Genomic DNA, 21,842 nt, shown 5'->3' with positions numbered 1-21,842 from the left:
GCTGTGCAAACTTAGTGTGGGCATGTTAATAGTTGTGTTCTAATTGTTTTATTGGATTTATTTTTTTTCACCACTGAATGATCTGCTGTACGTGGAGACAGAATAGGGGTTCTCTTGTTTATGTGTTGTGTAATGATAGTGATTCTCTCCTAAAGAGTGTTATCATAAATGTCACATTTTATGTTTGTATGTGATCCAGATGTCTTGAGGACATGCCTCTGCAGCTGATTTGCATTCCTAAGACAGCAAAGCTATGCTTAAAGTCAGTAGCAGAGCATCTGCAAGAACTTTTAAAATACATTAAAAGACATATGCAACTGATTGCTTTAGTCCTTGGGGAAGTTTCTTTTTTTCCCCTCGTACTACTTGGGAGAATGAAATGAATTAGTATAAGAAAGCCTTTCAGAAAGTCATGATAAGGATTTTTCTGCTTTGAAGATGCTGTATTGTTAATTCTGTTCAGCATATAGGAGTTATTTGTATTTTGGTGTTTATATGAATGTATGATACCAAGTTACCTGTAAAATGGTCTAGCTATTTTCTCAGTCAAAAAGAAGACAGATAGTACAGGCTTTAGGGCAGGGAGTGTGAGTGGGGTAAAGTGGGGTCTGGTAAATCATCCTTTTGATTCTTACCGATGTGCAGAGTGGGCAGAAGGTAAGTGTAGTTAATTGTGTCAGCCTGTGGTTGCCTGGAGATAAGCTGAACACCTGTCATAGCTTCAGAGTCTGCATTTGGTTGTTACTGGCAGGCCATTATGGGAGGTAGAAGTTGCAGAACACAGGAGTGTCCCAATACACTCCCACTTTTGTCATGCATCTTGCCAGCAGGCCAGAATCTCCCATGGTGAAGGTGGTGAAGTGCCAGCCTTCCTCACCCAGTGCTTGCTGGGGAGACTGCTGTGCCAAGGATATTTCCTCAAGGGGTGACACGGATGATTTAAAGCTCTCTTTAGGACATAAGGCAAGAATGATTTTTTTTTTTTTAATTCTAAATACATTTCAAAGGCTCCCACAACACAGTGATCAGTGATCGCTTTCTAAATGCACACAATAAATAATTGCATGAAGTTAAAAACCTTCAGTACTGTAGTGTACATTACATTTAATTACTAGCAGTTTGGGTTCTAACTGTTGAATGTGTTTTTTCTTCCACCAAATAAACATCTCTGAGAAATACTTTACTGCCTCTCCAGATGTGCTGTTTTATTTCCCAGGTTGTCAGCCACTCCATTGTTGTATTTTCTGTAATATCCAAGCATGTAATACATATTCCACTGAGATTCTTCTCAGATGAAGCAACTGAAGCTGACCTTTTTTTGTGCAGAGAGGTTAATACCTGGATGCTAGAGCCGCTGTTTTAATGACTTTCCCTGGTTCAGCCTGACTGATTGATTACTTGCAAAGAGAGTTGGTCCACTCAAACAGGCATTAGCAGAATCTCCAAGCAATAGTAATTCTGTCTTTTCGTTCACAAACATGAAAAAATCCTGTTACATTCTCTCTGCTTGGTATTGGTGGGTTTTCAGAAAGTGGGAACTGCAGGTGTCTCCATGTTGGTACATGATTTTGACTCATGACATGTACTTCTTCTAAATGAAGTACCTGTGTTGAATAGGAAAGGACGTACTGTGCAAAAGACACAATAAAGTTATTCCATTCCCTGGCGTCTGAAGTTATAAAAGACCAAACTTTAAGCATCCTGTATTGATTCCCACATATTCTGTGAAACGGAAGTGATGCTTTGAAGTGGCTACCTGAAAACAGGCTAGACAAGATTGAGAGAATGAAAGTAGGTATTCATTCAAAGGGCCTTTAAGGCCACACCCTGGGCAGTCAAGAGGCTACGCCCAGGATGGACCCTGGGTCATGGGTTCTTCGCACTTTTATAAGTTTGGTTCATTTGCATATCAGGGTTAATTCTCCAATTTTAACTTCAATTAATGATGTAATTACCCCAAGTTTGCTCCTCCTCTCAAAGGCTTTAGTTTACACATTTTGAGGCCTGGGAGAGCAAGGTGTCCTTGAAGTGCAAACCTAGAGAGGATTTGTTACTTCTGACCAGCATGAAAGAACAGTAGCTAACAGGCCATATGACGTTTCAGAGTTGCATGCTAGGCAGTACAGGATTGAAAAATAGAAAAGTTGAAACCTAGGTATCAGAAGGAGCAGTGTGACCAAAGTTGATGGGTTTCATATGAGGGAATAATTTGGTTCACTGTATTTTTGTGACATTGAAAGCAGAACGTAACAAGTTTAAAAGGTCAGAATTTCAGTAAAGTTGATACTTCGCAGACTGCTAATTTTGGAACCTTTGTATTTGGAAAAGCAGGGGAGTTAAAGGGAAGCTAGATAATAATCTTACAGTGCACATAGACTTGTAAACTGGCTCAAGTGGGCCATCAAGTGGCTTCGTTACTTTGTCATACTTCAGAGCAGTATTATTTTCTCTGTCCGTTCAGCTTTTAGGCTAGGCTCAAGTAGTGGTGAGGTAGTGAGCTGAGCGTTTTGGAAGCAGAACACTGACTTAAAGCTCCCTTTCCCCAAAAGTTGTAACTGAGGATCTTGACTCGAGTTTTCAAGCTGATGTGATTCACATTAACTATCACCTTCTCATGGAAAGGACTACAAAGTTTGAAATGTATGGGAACTTACTAAAATACAAGGTATGGTAGTGAAATGACTGCTTTTACTTGCCCACTGTTGTTGGATGATTGTCTCTGAGGTAAACAGAATTGCCCAATCAAAATTTATAAAGAAATAACATTTATTATGCCACCGAAATATCGGTCTCAAAGGCCACGATCGAGAAAAGCAGCTCCAAAAGCAGCTCCGAGCCCGTGGTCGGAGCTGGGTGAACAGGCATAGATCTGATCTCTATCGCACCAGACCTCCCAAGTTCGCGAGTGCTGCTTCGGCTGGTCTCTTCTTATACAGTTTTTGGGCAGAGTCCAAATTAATTCTAGTCTTCTCGTAATTTTAGCATATTCATGAAGTTTTCTTGTCCCGGAGTTGGGCTGCACAAAGCCTTTCCTGGGTCTGGTGAATTGTCCATCCTGGGTGATGAGTGGGCCATTTCTGGTGATTGAAGGGCCATCTCTGATGATGAATGGGCCATCTCTGGTTCGTGGAACAGTTATTTTTAGTTCCTGGAATGTCCTATTCCTTATCAGATGAGATGTAGATATCAGAAGGTGGTAATCAAGTCGTCATGGTGCAAATGTCCCGGTGATAAGATCCAACCCCACCTAGGTGGAATCCTCACTTACTGTGTGAGAACTTCTTTTAGTGTTGTGAAATTTTTCTCTCAGCCAGGTTGGTGGAGGGATTTTGAAACTCTGTCTCTGCATGGTCTGATTACATTCCAGTTTTATACATAATAGCACAAATTACATACTTTCTTTATAACATCCCCAAAGGTGTGAGATGATTTTGCCCTTCAGCTGTTGCAAGAAAAGAAAAGGAGTGTTGTTACCTATTTTTTATCTGGACCATGGTGTGGGTTAAGCTACTCTGGTTTTTTTCAGTAGGGTTTTTTTTTTGGGGGGGGGGGGGGGGGGGAGGGCAGGGGGAGCAGGGTGGTGGGTTCCTTTTTCTTCTTTGTTTCAACAGGTTTAGTGGATTAAAATATGGGTTAATTTGTAAGATCATACTTTATGTAGCTGTGTGCTAGGCACATCCTGGAGTTCCTGCTTACAGCTGAAAAAAGCCTGCAACTTTTAGAGGTTTTACCTGTTGCTGCCAAGTAGAAGAGTGAGCTGGATATTTTTGTGCCTTGCACGTTGGCACAAATAGTTGTCACAGTTAATGTCATTTTTCAGTAGTGTATGGTCCAAACAGTCCAGCTCCTTTCTAAGGTCCTGCCTTTAAAGTTGATCATCAGTGATAGTAAATGTAGGTCTGATCTGGGTGCATGAAAAGATACAAACATGAATGGTCCTGGCTTTGTCATGTCTCTTAGTGAAACAGGGAGCTGCACTCTTACATTGTCAGTGTTTTCACGGCTATAAATGGCATGGTAGGGGCCTGAACCAAGAAGCACTGATGCTTTGCTTTCTGTCAAATGTGTCAGGCCAGTTAATTCTGTAGAAGCTGTGAAATTGCAGAGTTATTGATTCCATGAGATAAAGGGTTAACAGCTGACCAGTGAACTCTGCATCAGACAATGAGAGGACATAGCTGAAATATCCAGCAGTCTTGTTTTTAATTGAAGTAAAAACAAGACTGCTTTCATGGGAGGTGCCTTTCAGATATATTTGTTTCTAGCCTGGGAAGAGTTGTACTGAGTGTGTGTTTTTTCTGCAGGTTACATGCCTGGTTGCCAGTGGCTTTTCACTCTTTTTACACCTGTGAAAATGGGGTGTGAAATGCATCTGTGAGTGTGACAGTGATCCTTCTGTCATGCAGTGTATGGTGCTCTAAAGGTGATAGCAACAATCCAAGGCCTGAAACAGGGAAGAATCAAGCCTTGGTCCCTTTATTCAAGCAAGTGCTGTGGAAGGAGGAGTGGAATTTGCTGTGGAAATGTAGGTTACGGGTGGGTTCGGTCGGGACGGCCGGACGTAGATGGATGGAGACGGAGAGATGTCTATAGGCAGGTCTTGGGACACAGGCGGTTTATTGTAAAGGCGTGGGTATTGGGGCACTGCTCAGAGCTGCCAGACTCAGCTCTGAGCAGGCCCAAGAGAGTAAGCAGGTGAGAGAGAGAGAGAGAGGGTGTGAGAGCAAGAGTGGAAGTAAGGAAGGAAAGGAATGAAGTGGAAGTAAGGAATAGAGTGCCTGAAGTCCTGGTTACAATACAATAAATCATCTTCTGTACTGAATATTCTAATTGTCACTAACCAATCTAATACAAGATACAAATCCTATAGCATTTACATACAGCCTATAAGAGTTCTTATATTACCATAGAGTGTTACATCTTAACTTCTAAAAACTACTCTTTGGACCCCTTCTGCTGAGCTAGTAGGGTCTGCTCTGACCCTTGGACCTGCTTGCAAGCAGAGGGTATTGTTCCATCAAGAGGGGATTATCTTCAGTGGCCATACCATTGTTTTCTAGTTGTTCAATAACTAAGACCTGGTATTTCAAAAGTGGCTTTCATTTCGATGTTGCCTGTAGTTTTCATATTCCCAAAATCTTTTGTCAGGCAATCATATTTACAAGGTTTTCCTGTTTCATCTTCCCCAACAGGAAATCCGTTAGATTAACTCATATGCACATAGTTGAGATCATATTAGAGTGGGAGAAGATTTTAAGCTATTTCAGGAGTGCCACTCCCCTCCCTGCCCCCAGACTCTTGGTAACTGGATTCCAGTGACTCCTCTGTATAGTCTGGTATCAGGAGAACAGACACACAGGCATGAAAACAAGCAAGCAGATAGAGATGAGCTTGTGATTGTAATTCCTATTCCTCTGGGGAACGCATTAACCTCTCACATTCAGAAGCAGAATCATCTCAACCTGCAGTGTAATTGGGAACCATCTGGGGAAGTTCATGTGTAGAGATGAGATGCCTGTTGCACTTGAGATACTTTGTCAAATGCTAGTTTCTGGAAATTTGTCTGCTTTTAGCCTAGTCAAAGTTGAGTTGCTGGGGAGGTTCTAGTAGTCTTCATACATACGACATCAATTTGACCAACATACCTTGACCAACATGGGTTTGTGCAGCCAGCTTTTCTGACTGTGTTTGCACCAGTATGAAGATGACTGTAATGTAGCTGATCTAGTAGATAAATACATATTGAGATTTCTGTAGCTCTTCCACACTAAACGTTTCTGCAGTACTTCCTTAAAGTTCACTTTTATGGCTGTTATGAATATAGTTGAAGTAATGGTATAGTTAAAAGACAGTTTCTGTGTACTAGTTTGAAAACAAACCAGTGGGAGGCACCAAGTCAGAATAACAATTTAACGGGGAAGTTAAAGAAAAGGAAAGAAAAAAAGTAAAAGAAAACACTGGTTCAAACTGACAGAGTCAAGATACAACCTGAGTCCCTGTTAGGCAGGGTGGTGGTAGCAGTCTGGTAGAATGGTGGCTGCAGTCCTCTGAAGCAGTGATCCTGTAGAAAAAAGGGTCTGCTCTTCCTCAGAAGGTCCAGTGGTGGCTGTGTAGCTCCTGTCCTCTGGAAATCCAGTGGAAAGCTTGTCTCTGGTGTTCAGCATCTCAGATTATATCCACGATGGGATGCTTGGTTCCTCCCTCTGGGTGGAGCATCTCACAATGGGGTAATAAGTCATGAGGCCAAGTGTTGATTAGGCTCATTAACAGAAGATGGTCTGGAGGGAGTTATCTCTGAGTCATGTGGCAGGACAATGATGGGCCATTAACAGCAAGATAGTCTGGGGGGAGGAGGCAAGGAAACACTGCCCCACCTGATTTCAACAGCTCATGAGGATGGTGATAGAATACACTGCAACCCAGGACATTCTGTTAAAAGGCAGTTTTCTGTTTCCCTCATCCAGTTAAATGTTTGTTCTGTACCATGTGTGCTATGTGATAAATTCAGATGGTTTATAGTCAGGGCACTAATTTGCAGATTTTCTAAGACATATCTTTTAAGTACCTTGCACACTCCTCATTTCAAGTAATAGGAGAACCAAGCTCTGCCATGAATTGAAGGGAAAACAATATTCATTTAGACTTGTTTCAGTGGCTTTTTACATTAGAAAGGTTTCCTTATGGAAAAGATGCAGTAGTGTGATCTTAAGTCTTTGTAGGAATGGAATTGTTCCATAACTTACTTGGTTTTGTTTTTTTTTTTTTCCCCTCCCTTATTCTTTGGAAGTGTATCAAGTCAAGCGAGAGTAATTAGAGATTGTTTCATCTTTGACTGTTGTATTGGGTTTCAGTCCTGCCAGTTTTGAGGTCAGTAGGACTATTCAGGTGAATGAAGCTATTCAGATGCATGGGCATTTGTTGTATTACAGTCTTCTGTCATGGAAAACAGTGTGGTTGAGCCTGGACCTGTCAATAGGTGTTGACTTTTTTATACGAATCCAGAAAAATTAAAAGTAATCCCCATTAGAGCTTGACTGGTTATTTAAGTATACCTCTAAAAAACGAGGTGAAACTGTTCCTGTATAAAGCTCTGCAGTAATAGCATCCACATTATTCCTCATCTAAACGCATCTGTTTATCTATATCCTGTAGTATTTATGTCCACTATAATTAACTTGAACATATTTCAGATTTCAGTCAGTTTAGAAACCAGTTATGCTAGTGCTGTTTGCAGGCTATTACAAAATAAAGATTACAGTTGTTTTGCTTCTTTGTCTGTGTGGTGTGTAAAAAGTCACACCTGAAAACTGTAGCTGTACAGGTGTCATGGTTTAAGCCCAGCCAGCAACCAAGCCCAGTGCAGTTGCTCACTCACTCTCCAGCTCCTAGGATTGTGGAAAGAATTGGAAGGGTAAAAGAAAACTTGTGGGCTGAGATGAAGACAGCTTAAGAGGGAAAGCAAAAGCCCCATGCACAAAAGCAACACAAATCAAGGAATTAATTCGATTCTTCCCATGGGCAGCCAGATGTTTGGCCATCCCCAGGAGAGCAGAGCCCATCACGTGTAATGGTTACTTAGGAAGACAAATGCCATAACTCCAAATGTCCTCTCCTTCCTCTCCTTGAAGTCATGTGGTCTGGAATATCCCTCTGGTCAATTTGGGTAACCTGTCCCAGGTGTGTCTCCTCCCAACCTCCCATACACCCCCAACTGCCTTGCCAGTGTGGCAGTATGGAAAACAGAAAAGGCCTTGTTTGTCTCTGTGTGAGCCAGGAATTGTTGCTGCCTGTTCTGAGCTTCCCTTCCCCCTCCCCAAGACAAGCCAGGACTTGCCTCTGCCATGTGTTCTGAACTCCTTTGTTCCAAGCATGGGCAAAACCAAATGTAACTCAAACTCTTTAGCAGTGTCTGATTGGCCAGTCACCCCAGGTCTGCCCCCAGTCCTCCCCTTTCCCCTTCTCTGAATAAAAGAAGGGCACGAGAGGGGGCCCACGCTCTTTGGCTTTGCAGTCCTTCTGCGAACATCTGTGTGTTTCTGTCTCTGTTTGAAAGCTTCTAATTGCGGGAATTAGGCAAGCTGAAGACTGTATTTCTCCCTCTTCGCTTCTACTGGTGGTATCAGCTTTGCAGCTACTATTTGCCGCTTTTTGAGCTACTGAACTGCTAGATTGCCCGTGCTACCTCTCTAGGCTGCTCGTGGCTTTCTAAAGCATTGAACTACGAGCCTAGCCGGTAAAAAGCTGTAAGTATTTCCACAAGGAATAACAAAAATATCTCTGTATTATCATTACTGTGTTAAGCACAAATCCAAAACAGCCACATACCAAACACTGAGAAGAAAGTTAACTCTACCCTGGCCAAAACCAGCACAACAGGTAAACCATGTGCTGCGCTGTGTTGCTAAACTGCCTTTTAGTCCCAGTTGTGTTCTTTTCTCCTACTGTGAGCAGAAGAGTGTGGAGACTGGCTCATTCACCTTCATGCCTTCCCATCAGGTTTATATACACAGTGATAATATACCCCTGAGCTTTCTTTTCTCCACGCCATACAGTCCTAGCTTTCTGGGACTCAGCTCCTATAAAAGATGTTCCAGTCCCAGTGATGGCGTCTCTGTGACCTTGTGCTGGACTTGTTCAAGCAAGTCCCTGTCTCTCTTGTACTGAGGAGCACGTAAATAGGCACACAGCTTCATATGTAGCCTCTAATGCTAAGCAGGGAGGAAGGATCACCTCCCTTGACCTGCTGGCAACACTTTGTGATGCAGGCTGGGATACTATTGGTCACCTTTGCCATGGGGTTGTATTGCTGGGTCATGGTCAGCTGTTGTCCATGAGAACCACCAAGTCCCTCTCTGCAGAGCTGTCTCCAGCCAGTCAGCCCCCAACATGTGCTGGTGCCATGGATTATTCTGTCTCAGTTGCAGGAGTTTATATTTCCCCTTGTTGAACTTAAGATTCCTTTTGTCCCACTTCTAAATAGCATTTCTCCCATTTCTCCCACTTCTAAATAGCAGCACAACCATCTGGTTTGTTGATGACTCCTCACAGTTTTCTGTTGTCTGCAAAACTTGCTGATGAAACTTCATTCCATTATCCACGTTATTAATGAAGGGTGTTGAAGAGTATTGGTCCTATTATCAGCCCTGAGGTATAATGCTATGACTTGCCTTCTAGTGGATTTGCTGCAGGTGATCACAAGCCTCTGGGCCCAGATATTCAGCCAGTTTTTAGTAGATCTCACTTCCACTTACCTAACCCTTGTTTTGTCAGCATGTTTATGAGGATATAATGGAAGACCATGATAAAAGCCTTACTAAAGTCAACATAAGGAACATCCACTGCTCTTCTCTTAGCCACTAAGCTAGTCAGTTTATTGAAGAAAGTTATCTCAGTGGATATGCATGATTTCCCCTTTGTAAATTCATGCTGACAACTCTCAATCCTTTTCTGCCATGTGTTTGGAAGTGGTTTCCAGGGATAGTTGCTCCATCAGCTTTCCAGAGACTGAGGTTAGATTAACCAAGCCTGCAGTTCCCTGGATCATCCTTCATACCTTTCTTGGAGGTATGAGTGATGCTTGCTCCCTTCCAGTTTTTAAGAATCTCTCCCAGTCATTGAGACCTTTTAATTATTGAGGGTGGTCTTGCAGGGTATCAGCCAGCTCCCTCAGCTCTTGTGTGTGTTCAACTTCTCAGGCCCCAGTGGACTTAAATATGTCTGGTTTGTTTTAGTTCTCCTTTGCTTAGTCCTCCTCCACTGAGGGTATGTTTTGATCCAGATTTTTTCTGTGGTCTCAGGGGCTTGAGGTTCCTAAAGGCCTGTCTTACTGATAAAGACTGATATGAAGAAGGTTGTGGGTAGCTCAGTGTCATCTGTCATTATCCACCAGGTTCCCTGCCCTGTTCAGCAAGTGGGCTGAATGGGCTTGTCGGGCTTAAAAAGTGAAGATCATGGGTTGAGATATGAACAATTTACTGAAAAAAGCAATGAGATGAGAAAAAAACCAGTAAGAGTAACAATACTAAGAAAAGAGAGAGTGATTCAAATGCAGAAATGCTCACTGCAGAGCTTGACCTGAGCTCCTCCCTCCAGCTTGCTACCACCACCACCTCACTGCTCCCTCCACCATGCTTTCTTAATCAGAAAGGACCCTTTTTCCCTGGAAGAGACTCCCTTGCCCTGCCCCCAGCAATGACATGAGGTGGTATACAGTAACTCCAGGTCCTGGCCATGCCCTCTACTGCGTACTGAAGAAACTAATTCTATTGTAGCCTGGACCAGGACACCCAGTTTTCTATTCGTGACACCCCATTTTCTACTGGTATTTTAAGTGCAAATGGTGCACTTGACTAGATGTACTGATTAACACTGTGGACTGTGGAATGCAAAATATCTTGGAACAGACAGTCCATTCTCATCTTTAGGGCTAGAGAATGTATTCTGGAGAATGATCAAACAGTTTGAGTGTTGCAATTCTGTAATCTCTATTCCCTCTGCCATTTGACCTGCTGGATGTTTTCAGCAATAAACATAATTTTGTGAAATAACATCTGCTGCTCAAACAAACAAAAACTCTTCTTTATAATCTTATTAAGAGAAAACCAAAATATTTTATGAACACTTTTTTCAGTACAAGGTCAATAAAAATGCATGTTGTTTTTAAATTTGCATTTACTTTGTTTTCTTTGCTGCAGAATCTCAAAGTTACATGGAAGCCATTAACCTCTCTATGGTGATGTCTGACAGCACTGTGGGCACTAACTCTTCTTTGCTGAGGGCCAACATGCAGTCTGATCCCTCCTTTCAGCACTGTTTTGCATCTTCATGTACTGTTTCAAGTAGCAGTCCTATCGCAGGGGCAGAAAGGTAGGAAAAAGTTCTCCTACTTTATTGTTTAGCTCTCATAATGATCGTTCTCAGCCAGCACATTATGCTTTCATCTTCATTGCAGACTATTTTTCCAAGAACTTTGAGATTGGTTGTGACATTTAATGTTGATGTTGTCCATCGCCTGGATTTTAACATGTACACAGATATTACTTTTATGTCAGGGACACAATTAGCTTTGAAGATAAGTGGGAAGACAAAAGTAAATAGAATTTTATAGCTCAGTTATGTTATTGTGTGCTAGCACAAGCTCACATATATTTTTCTGTGTGCTTAACTGAGTTCTCTGATGTTTTACTTAAAGCTGTGTCATGAAATTGCACATTGGAATAAGCTGTATATGAGAGAAAGGGAGCACTCTTCTCACTGCAGACGTGTTTCTAGTCAGTAAAATTTCAGTAGATTTGCTTTGGTAGTATATAGCCTATTTCCTTTCAGCAGGCTCAGCAGGCTTAGAAACTTTATTGTTTTATAATTATATTGTGGTAAACATGTAGAGCTCTGGACAAGAGCTTGAATAGTATAAATTTACAAAGTAGTCCTTGTCTAAAGGAGCTTACAGCATAAGCTAAGAAATGGCAAGAAACAGCGAACAAACAAGGAGTCCCTAGTTACTGTTAGAAGGTTCAGAAGAACATAACAATGCATGATCAGTCATTAGCTGTGCACCATATTAACTCAATAGACAAGGTGGTACATAACACCTAATGAAGTTACCTTCTCTATCACTCTGCAAAAACATTCCTTTCTGGCTAATTATCCTGTTCTCATCCTTAGCTATTTGGCTCCTTTTTCACAGTAAATATTTGAGAATAGTTCTGGGTGGAGTGTCAGAGTCTCAATGAGTACTTCAAGTATGTTGTTACCTATTTATCTTTTATTTATCTTCCAATCTAATTGGTTTCATTTTCAGTCAGTACTGAGACTGTGAAAGAATGTTTTGGTTTTGCGATTATGAATGTGAACCATGAGACTGAACAAAATATGTTGGTATTTGCTGCAGAGGAGACAATGTAACAATTACAAGTGGATATGTATTAAGAGCTTATCAGGCAATTCAGTCATTATCAAGTTTACATTCCTACTTCAGACTTTATCTAGAAAATTCTGTTCCCTTCTTTCTAAATATTTTTTCTATAATTTTTTATTTCACCTAGCAGATAGCTACAGCTCTAGAGGTTTTTTTCTTGCAGTGATGTCTTGTTCAATTTGCTTACCTTCCATTTCTTTATGGCCCTTCTAATTTCAGCTGTTTAAATCTACTGGCATCCATTTCCACAGCTCCCTTTTAATTAAAAATCCTTTATTTTTTGATGTATGTCTTATGTCAGCTCTTTTCCCTTTGCATTTCCCAATGAGTTTGTTCTCTCTAGATTTGATAATATTAGTAATACTTTCCAGCTACAGCCTAAGGGCATTTCACTTTTAGAAGCAAGGAGACAACTTAGACTTCTATCAGATGATTTTATCAGAAGCTTAGTTGCTCTTGCTTAGAAGGACTTTTTTTTTATTTTTCACTTGAACAGGTAGAATTGCTACCCAGTAGAAAAACAGAATGTTTGCTGTTGAAATATTTAATTCTGTAAATCAGAATTTTTCCACTGTCAAATAAATTAACCACTGGACCTTACATTATAAACTGTATTCAAAGAGACCTGGTCTGCAAGTTATTCCTTGTGAACTGTGTTCTTATCATTATCATAGTTACTGATTTATTTTGTGATGGTGCACAACCACCTCCTCAGCCCATTTCTTTTTGTTTTTATTCTGGTGAGCGTAAGACACTCTGCATGTAAGAACTGGTGTGGCCATGTCAGGTTTCTTCCATAAACCTCTACCTCTATGCAGCTTTGGCATAAGAAATTGTTGCCTCCTACTGCTATTTTTGAGGCAGCACTTTAGCTCATCAGGACCACTGTATGTGAAGCAATGCTGCAAACAGCCTCACTAAACTGATTCATATTAAAAGTAACACCCTCAGACAGAGAGAAGTATTTTTAGCTGTCGTTAATTTAATGGACTGGTTTACAGTGCAAACTCAGAAACTATCCCATCAACATGGCTAGGTGGAGGTGAGATAAGGCAGAACATAATGACCTACATTGAAGAAATTACTGGTCAGGGTAAGGCTGGAATCCCTTGGTCCAGCTGCATTACTTGGTCCAGCATGTTTTCAAAGAGCACCCTGAGATTTTGTCCTGGGTGTGATGTTTCATTGTTTCCAATGATCACTGAAGTATGGGTTGTACAGTAACATTTAAGGGAATGATTTTGGCTGTTGTTTCATTTAGGTATTCAATATTTGGCTTTTTTTTTTTGACAGCTCTTCTGCAGCAGAATGTCCTTGGCTTGAAAGCAGCTCTAAAGCTTCCCTGTCAACCCAATTTTCATTGGGAAATACCAGGCAGCCGGGCGGTTACCTTGTGCCCTCTGAATTTTCAAGTGCTGTGCAGGATGTCTCTCTCCTGTCTCATTTCCAAACTCCAGGACTTCAAGTTGTCACCCTGAGCAACCTGGAGAGTTCACCATCAGAGCCACACCAAGAACATGCTATCAGCAGCAGTGCCCGTGCCTACCTAAGCTACAGTGCGGGTACCAGGGACAGTAGCTCCCCCCGAGAGGCGACACAAGCTACTTGCATAGCCAATACTAACACATCTAAAACCCTGAGCTCATCAGTGGCAAGTGCTGATGGCAATGACTTTTTGACACAAAACTTTCTTCCAGTGGCCTGTGGACACAACAGCCAGAACAGTGCAGTTCAGCATCACCATGGAGGGAACCAACATGCTCAACCACCTCTTCCAGAGAAGAAGAGGTCCTCTGAAAGAGAACGTTCCTTTGCCTCTGTGTCACCTTCTTCAAGTGGCTTCTCTAGCCCACACAGTGGAAGCACAATCAGCATTCCCTTCCCAAATGTCCTCCCAGATTTCTCAAAAATGTTAAGCCCTTCCCCAGTGCCAGGTAAGTTCTGCATCAGAGAAATACTTTAGATTTTATATGAGTTTATAAAAAGAACTTTGGGGATTTTAAAAGTAGAGACGGGGAAAAAAAAGTAGTGGAATGAAAATGGCACAGAGGACTTCAACGTTTGCAGTAAATGGTGCCAGTTCACTGTCTTTGGATGCATTATTCAGAAAACAAGGCTGCAGATTTCTTCCTGTGCCTCCTAGAAGTCAGCTATTGGACAGCCTACCTTTTCAGCTGTCAAACTAAAATGGACAGGGGTGGAGTCCAATTTCTTTTAAAAAGGGCTGGCTTCTCTCTGCACCTTCTTGTGCCAAGAAAATTTAAAAATGTACATGTGTGTTCACTGGGCCCTGTTGAGAAGTTTGTATTTAATACAGCTTTATAACTAAAAGTTTTTAACATTTTATGGATTTTGCAAAATGAAACTTTGAATATGCTTTCAGAGTCTTAGCGTATGGTGTTATATTTGCTGGTTCTAAAACAGCTCAGTTTCTCTAACCCGTCCTAATGATGAGTTTTTTGAGTAATCATGGTGACTGGAAGTTGGAAAGAAAAGTAAAAACACTTTTGTATTTTAAAAAATGTCTTGACTTTTTTCCCTTTTATTTCACAGAAAACACAGCTGATATACATGTGACCGTAAAATTTGTTCAGGACACGTCCAAGTTCTGGTATAAGCCAGATATCTCAAGAGAACAAGGTACATCAGTTGATATATATTCTGGCATATCTGTTCACAGAAAAGCTAGTTGGTGAAGTTTCGATTTTTGATTCATACCTGATCTCTAAAAGGAATATACAACCTAGAAGGGCCACAGACAACCCCTCTTAGTTTCTTTTGTTGGAAGGCTGAATTTGAGTGTGGAGGGCAGTCAAATAGTCCTGAAAAATATTCAGTTAATCAGACAAATTATTAGCCTAACTGAACTAACTATGAAGTAATATAGATCTACCTGTGGTAGCTGCTGCAAATGCTCTTTGTTGTCATTTTTGAATGGCAGATATGCATGAAACAATACCAAACGACTGTCTGCTCTCCAAAACCTTTTGAGTATAAGTGTACTGTTCTGACATGATCTCAGAATAATTTATTAGCTAGGTCATCACAAAAGCATCCTCACCTACCAGTCATTTTGTAATCTGAATTTCAATGTCAAGTGACTTACATTATTTCTTAAAGGTCACTACCATGGAACAATGCAGATAAGAGTACATTTGTATGTAGATGTATTATTCAGTGAACTGAAGAAAGGTTTTACTACCTATGTGAAAGTGAATACTTAAGAGCACCTGGAGTACTGCATCTGGCATACAGGAAAGACATAGACAGACCTGTTGGAGCGAGTACAGAGGAGGGCCACCAAGTTGATTAGAGGGAAGGAGCACCTTTCCTGTGAGGAAAGGCTGAGAGAATTGAGATTGTTCAGTCTGGAGAAGGGAAAGCTTTGAAGTGACGTGATTGCAGCCTTCCAGTACCTGAAGGGGGCCTACAAGAAAGATGGAGAGGGACTTCTAGAAGAGCATGTAGTGACAGGACAAGGTGAAATGGTTTCAAGTTGAAAGTAGGTTTAGATTAAATATTAGAAAAAATGATTTACTGTGAGGGTGGTGAGGTATAAGAACAGACTGCCCAGAGCAGTTGTGGATGCCATCCATCCATGGAAATGTTTAAGACCAGGTTGGATGTGGCTTTGGCCTAATGAAACATGTTCCTGTTTGTGGCAGGAGTGTTGGAAGTAGATGATCTTTAAGGTCCATTCCAATCCAGGCCATTCTTCCATGATTCTGTGAACTTACATACTGTCCCTGCAACAGTATGTGTGTAAGTGTGCTGGGTTCTTGTTACAATCCACTAATCATAGAGGAGCAAGGTGAGCTCACTCTGTGGATAGTGGATAGAACTTCAGGTTTGAATATTCTGTGAAATGAGATTAAAACCAAACAAGGTTAAATGTTGATACCAGAAAATTGATATATTTTATTTAACAGTAAATGAGAGAGAAAGAGAAAGAAAGAAATAGAAAAAGAGGTTGGGAGGGGCACAGGAAGAGTGACAGGAACAGAGTAAGTAGAAATACAGACCCCTCTGAGGGTCCCAGCAGTGTTCTGTTGGTCCTCTCCATCAGGTCTTCTTGGTGGTGAGGGTCCCCTGCCAAAAAACATAGCGTTCAAGCGATTAATGTAAGTTGGGCCAGGTGGGAATGCCCAAGTACCTCCCCTGAAGGGGGGCAGGTTTGACACTGTCTCTCGCAAGACTCTGGATCAGTTGCATCACTTTGCATCATGTGTAGTGCCCTGGTGAAGGCCTCAGGAATGAATCTGGGGAGTGCTTTGGGGGTCTTTGATGGATTATGACACCTCCTCAGCTGTCCCTCACGTGAATGTCCTGTGGATGTGGCTTTCCCGGTGTGGGGGATTTTACAACTGAGCCAGTTTGTGTAATGGAGGGTGGGTGTTCACTGCCTCTGACCAGAGGTCATGTCGTACGCCCAAAACTCTCCTCCTCCCCCCTTGTTTGGAGAGGAGTTTGTGCAAACCTAGCTGCAGATAAGCCTGTGGGCTATGGCCTCCACCCCAAAGCCAGCTGGGGATGATTTTCAGGACAGCTGCTGGGCTTGGCCTTTCTGTGAATGCATCCTTCTTCCCTAGCCTTATCCATTTCTTCTCAGACTTGAGATGATTGAAAAACAGGATCACTTTTATCTTACCTCAGGTTCTTTTAGGTGGCTTGACTAACAGTTCAGAGTTTCAGTCAGGAGGCCCATTTGGGGTGGGCTTTGTTGGTGCAGCTTTGTTACACACTTTTGCCATAATGGACAAAAGTCCTTTATAACAGTGTTTCAGCCATGAAACTATAACATTTCAGTCTCTGACAGTGCTTTGCAAATGCAGTTGATCTGACTGTGCTTGTGTTTATACAGTAATAATCAGCTATACTGCATTATGATTAATGAGATAAGGTGGGATTTTAAACTGGGATTTTTAAAATGTAGTTGTCAAAAAGGGAAAATTACTAACTAGTTCTGCATTCAGAAGGATGTTCATACTAAACCAAAATAGTGTGAACTTCAGCTATTGGCAAATGATGAAATGCTATGTCTGTCTATTTATTAGGTTCTCAGATGGTGAGGATGTTCTTGTGTAGTGGTAAATATGATGCCAGAGGAATAAAGATCATAGAAAACAGAACATTAATTCGTTTTTTGATGATACTTTGCTGGTCCTTTCACTCCAGTCCCTTTCCCCTCATCTGCTCACCACCCATAACGAGAACTGAGTCTTTAAATGTGCAGAAAAATACTTGACTTGATGTGTGTCCAGAGAGGGAAGTAGATAAAATGCAGTGTTAAAGCTAACTGCTTGAATAAATGAAACAACAATCTTCCCAACCTTTTAATATGCCTCTTTTCATCCTTGAAGTAAAACTCCTTTTAAAAAACGTTTTAGGGTACTGTTGATGAGGAGGGGAGTATTTGTCCTTTTTTCCCTGTGTTTAATAGACTGCTCCTGTGACAAATTATTACTGCATCCCTTTGTATTTAGAAGTGTTATGTGAGTACTGCTTAATTGCAGGGGTTTGCGTATTCATCCTAATCCTCTCAAAACAAGACATTGTTGTGAAAAAAGGTTCTTTCCTTTGCTGTCTGACAGATGAAGAGAATAGAATGCATACGTTTGCTTTACTCGTTTTAACAGAAGAGACAATTATGTCTGCATTTTCCTGATTTTTTTTTTTTTTGAACTTCCTCTTTTTTCATGAAAAGAACCTTTGCTTTATAAACATTGCTCAGGGCTTGCAAAATATGCCTTTGTGCCCTGTATGCATAATATCCATGTTCTGTGTGAACAGTCAATTAAGGAGTCCAGCATCAAATTTGGGCTTTTTCTAGGGCTTCTCTGAAGGATTGCCGATGGTTAGGAATTCTAGAAACAAAGTATACTAGTATAAACAAGTATTTCTAAAAAGTTTATGGGGGAGGAAAGAAAGCAAAGTACAAAAATTTTATTAAGATCAATCATTAGATTAACTTTGTGTCTGTTTTCAAAGTAAGTTTAAGATTTTGAGCTACTAGATTTCAAAGTCTGCAACTGACTTGTGCAAAGCAGCAGCAATTTCCCTGCAAGTGTTTCCCAGAATACAGATGAAAAATATTTCAAAGTCAAAGAGCAAAATACACACTTACATTCCTTCCTTTGCTTTAAAACTCCTAAGGCAGTAAGGTGGCTTTGCAGGGACAAAAAATTGCTGGTGGATGGAAATTAATCTGTTCTGCCTGTTGAGGCTTAATAGGAAGTGAAAAACAGTGCTGTCTAGTCAGTGTGGGAATTACAGAGAGCTATGGAGTCTTTTAACAAGTTGACAAAATCTAAGCAGGAGTAGACTTGCTCTTGCACTGGTTGTAGGAATGTGAGACCTGAGCACCCTTCTCAGTTTAAAAATCAGTAGGGTTCTGTACTTCAGGCTTCTTTTAAAATAAGTATCTGTGAGATTTGAACAAGATGTTTCCACTTGGGTCCCACAAATATGATTGATGGTATTTTGTTGTACAGCAGTGATGATAGAGGAAAAGATCTTACTTCTTCTGGTGTCCTATTCATTATACATTTGCACTTCTGTACTTTTTGACTATGTGCATTGTTCTTGAACTGTTTTTCTGTCTCTTTGCTGGAATCTCTTGCAGCCATTGCTGTTCTCAAGGAAAAGGAACCTGGGTCTTTCATTGTTCGAGACAGTCATTCTTTCCGAGGAGCCTATGGGCTAGCTATGAAAGTTGCCACACCACCTCCTTCTGTGCTGCAGTTAAAGAAAGGTAATTCTGTATGTTATTAAACAAGCTATACATAGTAGGTAGTCCTTATTGCTGGGTAATAAAATGATGGAATTTTCCCCTCTTCTTGTAAGTGCAACTTGAATTGCAGACTACATTTGATGCGTTGTTAAGTGAGACTGGAGATGATGCCTGTTGTACTGTATGGTTTCACCATGACTTGTAAATGTATGTGTGTTGTGGCTGTGCATGTGTTGTACCTCATCAACCTAATAGAAAATCAGTGTCATCTCAGCAATTGGTCTTCCCTAGCAGTCAGAAGTCTGCATTTGATTCACAGACTACAATGTAAAGTTTTCTCTCAGCTGGAGGGCTGAATATTTTTGATGCCAAAGTTTTGTTTTGACACAGTTCTACTTCAGATATTAATCTGAAGAGATTTCCTAAGGATAATTGTTTAAAAGAAGTGGTGATTTGTATACTTACTCTGTCAGCTCCAGTGCTTCCATATATAACTTGTGCCTGTTGGTTGTGAAACATAAAATGAGAAGAACATGCAGAAATCAGTAATTGGTATGTGGAAACTCAGCAGCCAATATCTGTAGTGTTCTTGGTTCCATTTGTACTACTGCAAGGTTAGTGGAGTGGTTTTTATTGCTGCTGTTTTTCTTTTACAAAGCTTATTATGTTTCATTAGTACATAATGACTGTTTAGGTAAGCAACTAAGATTACAGGAAAGCATTTATTCTTAGTGTTGTTTTTATGAAAGTATGATTTTGGCTGTTTTGGTTTGGTTTTTTGTTTTGCTGTTGGTTTGGATTTGCTTACTCTGGGGCAAGGTTAGCAGTTCACCTCTATTACAGTAACACTTTGAAATTCTGTTTTAATCTGGTATCTTGAAACAATTTTTAATAACAACTTGCCATGTAGTCCTTTTTGTTGCCAATAAACATCAGCAGAACCACTTCAATGACTTACGTAATGAACACAGCATAGATGTACTGGAGTAGTGATAGCAACAAGTAGGAGGCAAATTGAAAGTGGCTTGTAGGTGTTTTTAGTAATATTTTTTTATAATCATTGGTGAAGTCCAGGAAGACATGAAAGTTCAAACTCTGCCTGCCTTTAAGAGACAGTTTATGTTAGAACAACGACAGGCAAATAGTAGTAAGACTGTAGCATTCTTCCACTTCTCACTTCATGATACTTAGCTTTTTTCGTTTCCACTGTTTAATCCCAGAAGGCACAGATTGGTTCAGTTTCCTGTAGGGTTTCTTTTTCCAGGCTTCCCTTTCGCACATACCTTGTAGTCATTTATTTTTAGTTTTGTGAGCACGTAACAACAAACACTAAGCTGTTTGAAAAAGTGCTAAGTGTAATACTTGCTTGCACAGAGGTTTCTGCTGTCCATGTTAATGCGTTCATCTGTATTAGCCTGGAAGTCAACTCTTGAAGTGTTTCCTGATAGATCAAAGGAGCACATGTGTTTGTAGGTTTTTCGTTAAGGTTTGAATGGTTTGATAGCTTTGTCCTGTTGGTATGAAATAACCTTTTAATTATTTGGAGAAGGATTTGGTTTGTAGTCAGGTATGACGTACTGTGAATCCATCTTTCAAGAAATATTTAAGTTGTCTTAATTATATATCTGCATATGTATGTATATACTTAAAAGAATGCTAAATCTCAAGGGAATTTTTATATGTCTCCTGGACTTTGAATCTCCTCTTTACATCCAACTCAGCAATTTCGGTTTGTCTTAGAATCCTGAGATAAAAACTGTCTTAAAATCTAGTGAAACCTTAGTGTTTCATGTAATTGTTTGTTTTCAGGAGCAGAGACATAGCATAAAGCTGCAAACATTTGGAAACTTTAAAATTTGCTGAGAGAAATGCCATCATTACCTTTGTGTAGCTAAATCTACTCCTCTTTTAATCTGGAGAACTCCTGTGAACAGAAATGTCACTGGAAATTGGAATATTTTTTCATACTTCTACTTTCTTGTCACTTTGGATACAAGTTCTTTGAATGGGCAAGTGCATCAAAATTTCTAACCATTCATTTTCCAAATTTCTTTTCCTGTCTGCAGCTGGGACCATACTTGGACATTTTTGGACACCAGTGTATATTTGCATGTCAGACACTTAAGAATATAAACCCATTCCTCTGGCTGTGTAAAGTGAGCTGTTTGCTTATTTGTTTTTTGCAAAATGGCCTTTTAAATACATCTCATAACTTGCAGAGTAGGTCTAATTGTATTCTTTGCATTCTGCATATAAAACATTTGGTGGTAATGTGGCAAAACTGCTTCATAAAGACCTAGTTTGTAAGACTTGTCTGCTAATTGCTTATTTTTGTGAGCTTTCTTTTTCAACACAGTTGGAGATTTGTCAAATGAACTTGTAAGGCATTTTCTGATTGAATGTACTCAGAAGGGGGTACGCTTGAAAGGATGCTCGAATGAACCATATTTTGGTAAGTACTGTGCATCACAGGGACAGAGAAAATGGAAGCAGTTGGCATTTGCCAGTGCTGACTTGGATGGAATACAAATGAGAGACTGCTTTGTTTGAATCCTGATGACTTCTGTAGGAGCCCATTCCAGGGTTCCAGGAGCCTTGTACACATTTACCTTAAGCAGGTGTGCAGGGCACTCTAGCACAGATGTATAGGACCAAGCTTCAAACAATCAGGCTTGTCTACTAATACCAATGTTGCTGCAGAAAGCTGAACTAGATCACTCTTATAATCCTAATTGATTTAGGACCTTCTGTCCTGTGTTATATTTATGCTGCATATAAGGTGGCTAAAAATTACACCAGAGTGAGACATTCGCAAAGTACATTATGCTTTGTAAGCCTACCTAATATAATATGATGGAAGTGCAATACCTGTAATGGCAAACAGCCAAAGACCTACCTAGCTGTTCGCTCATTTGCTTTCCACTGATTTGCAGTAGGAGGGGAAAATAGGATGAGAAAGCTTATGAGTTGAGATGAAAACAGGGAGATGCTAACCAGTTACAGGGCAAAAGAAACTCGGGGAAAACTGTTTCAATATTTTTCCAATTAAAATCAATATTCAGGTAGTCAGATGTTGAGGGATACATTCAGTGCAGGTATCTGGGTTTGCAAGCTGGAAGTGCAAACTGCAGATTGATCTATGGCTGTCCCAGGCAAGAGGCTATGACCTGCTGACCCTTTGCATAACAAAGGACC

The 21,842-nt window shown here is 40.6% G+C and overlaps 1 protein-coding gene across 3 annotated transcripts in view; it reads left to right on the top strand.

The window, feature by feature from the left end:
* Positions 1 to 21,842, top strand: part of LOC121672995 (tensin-3-like) — a 93,203-nt gene that overhangs the window by 57,353 nt on the left and 14,008 nt on the right. For 2 of the 3 annotated variants that reach the window (XM_042045985.1, XM_042045984.1), the window contains 5 exons: positions 10,695 to 10,866; positions 13,211 to 13,851; positions 14,471 to 14,557; positions 18,540 to 18,668; positions 21,004 to 21,099. In XM_042045985.1, the coding sequence (XP_041901919.1) occupies positions 10,695 to 10,866; positions 13,211 to 13,851; positions 14,471 to 14,557; positions 18,540 to 18,668; positions 21,004 to 21,099 (1,125 nt within the window). The remainder of the gene's footprint in view (positions 1 to 10,694; positions 10,867 to 13,210; positions 13,852 to 14,470; positions 14,558 to 18,539; positions 18,669 to 21,003; positions 21,100 to 21,842) is intronic. The other variant, XM_042045986.1, reaches the window with a different exon arrangement.

The sequence above is a fragment of the Corvus kubaryi genome, unplaced genomic scaffold (genome assembly GCF_017639235.1).
Source record: "Corvus kubaryi isolate FWS band 111438036 unplaced genomic scaffold, C.kubaryi_AGA036_p1.0 65076, whole genome shotgun sequence".
NCBI classification, from domain to species: domain Eukaryota; kingdom Metazoa; phylum Chordata; class Aves; order Passeriformes; family Corvidae; genus Corvus; species Corvus kubaryi.
This window is presented reverse-complemented; position numbering and strand designations above follow the sequence as displayed.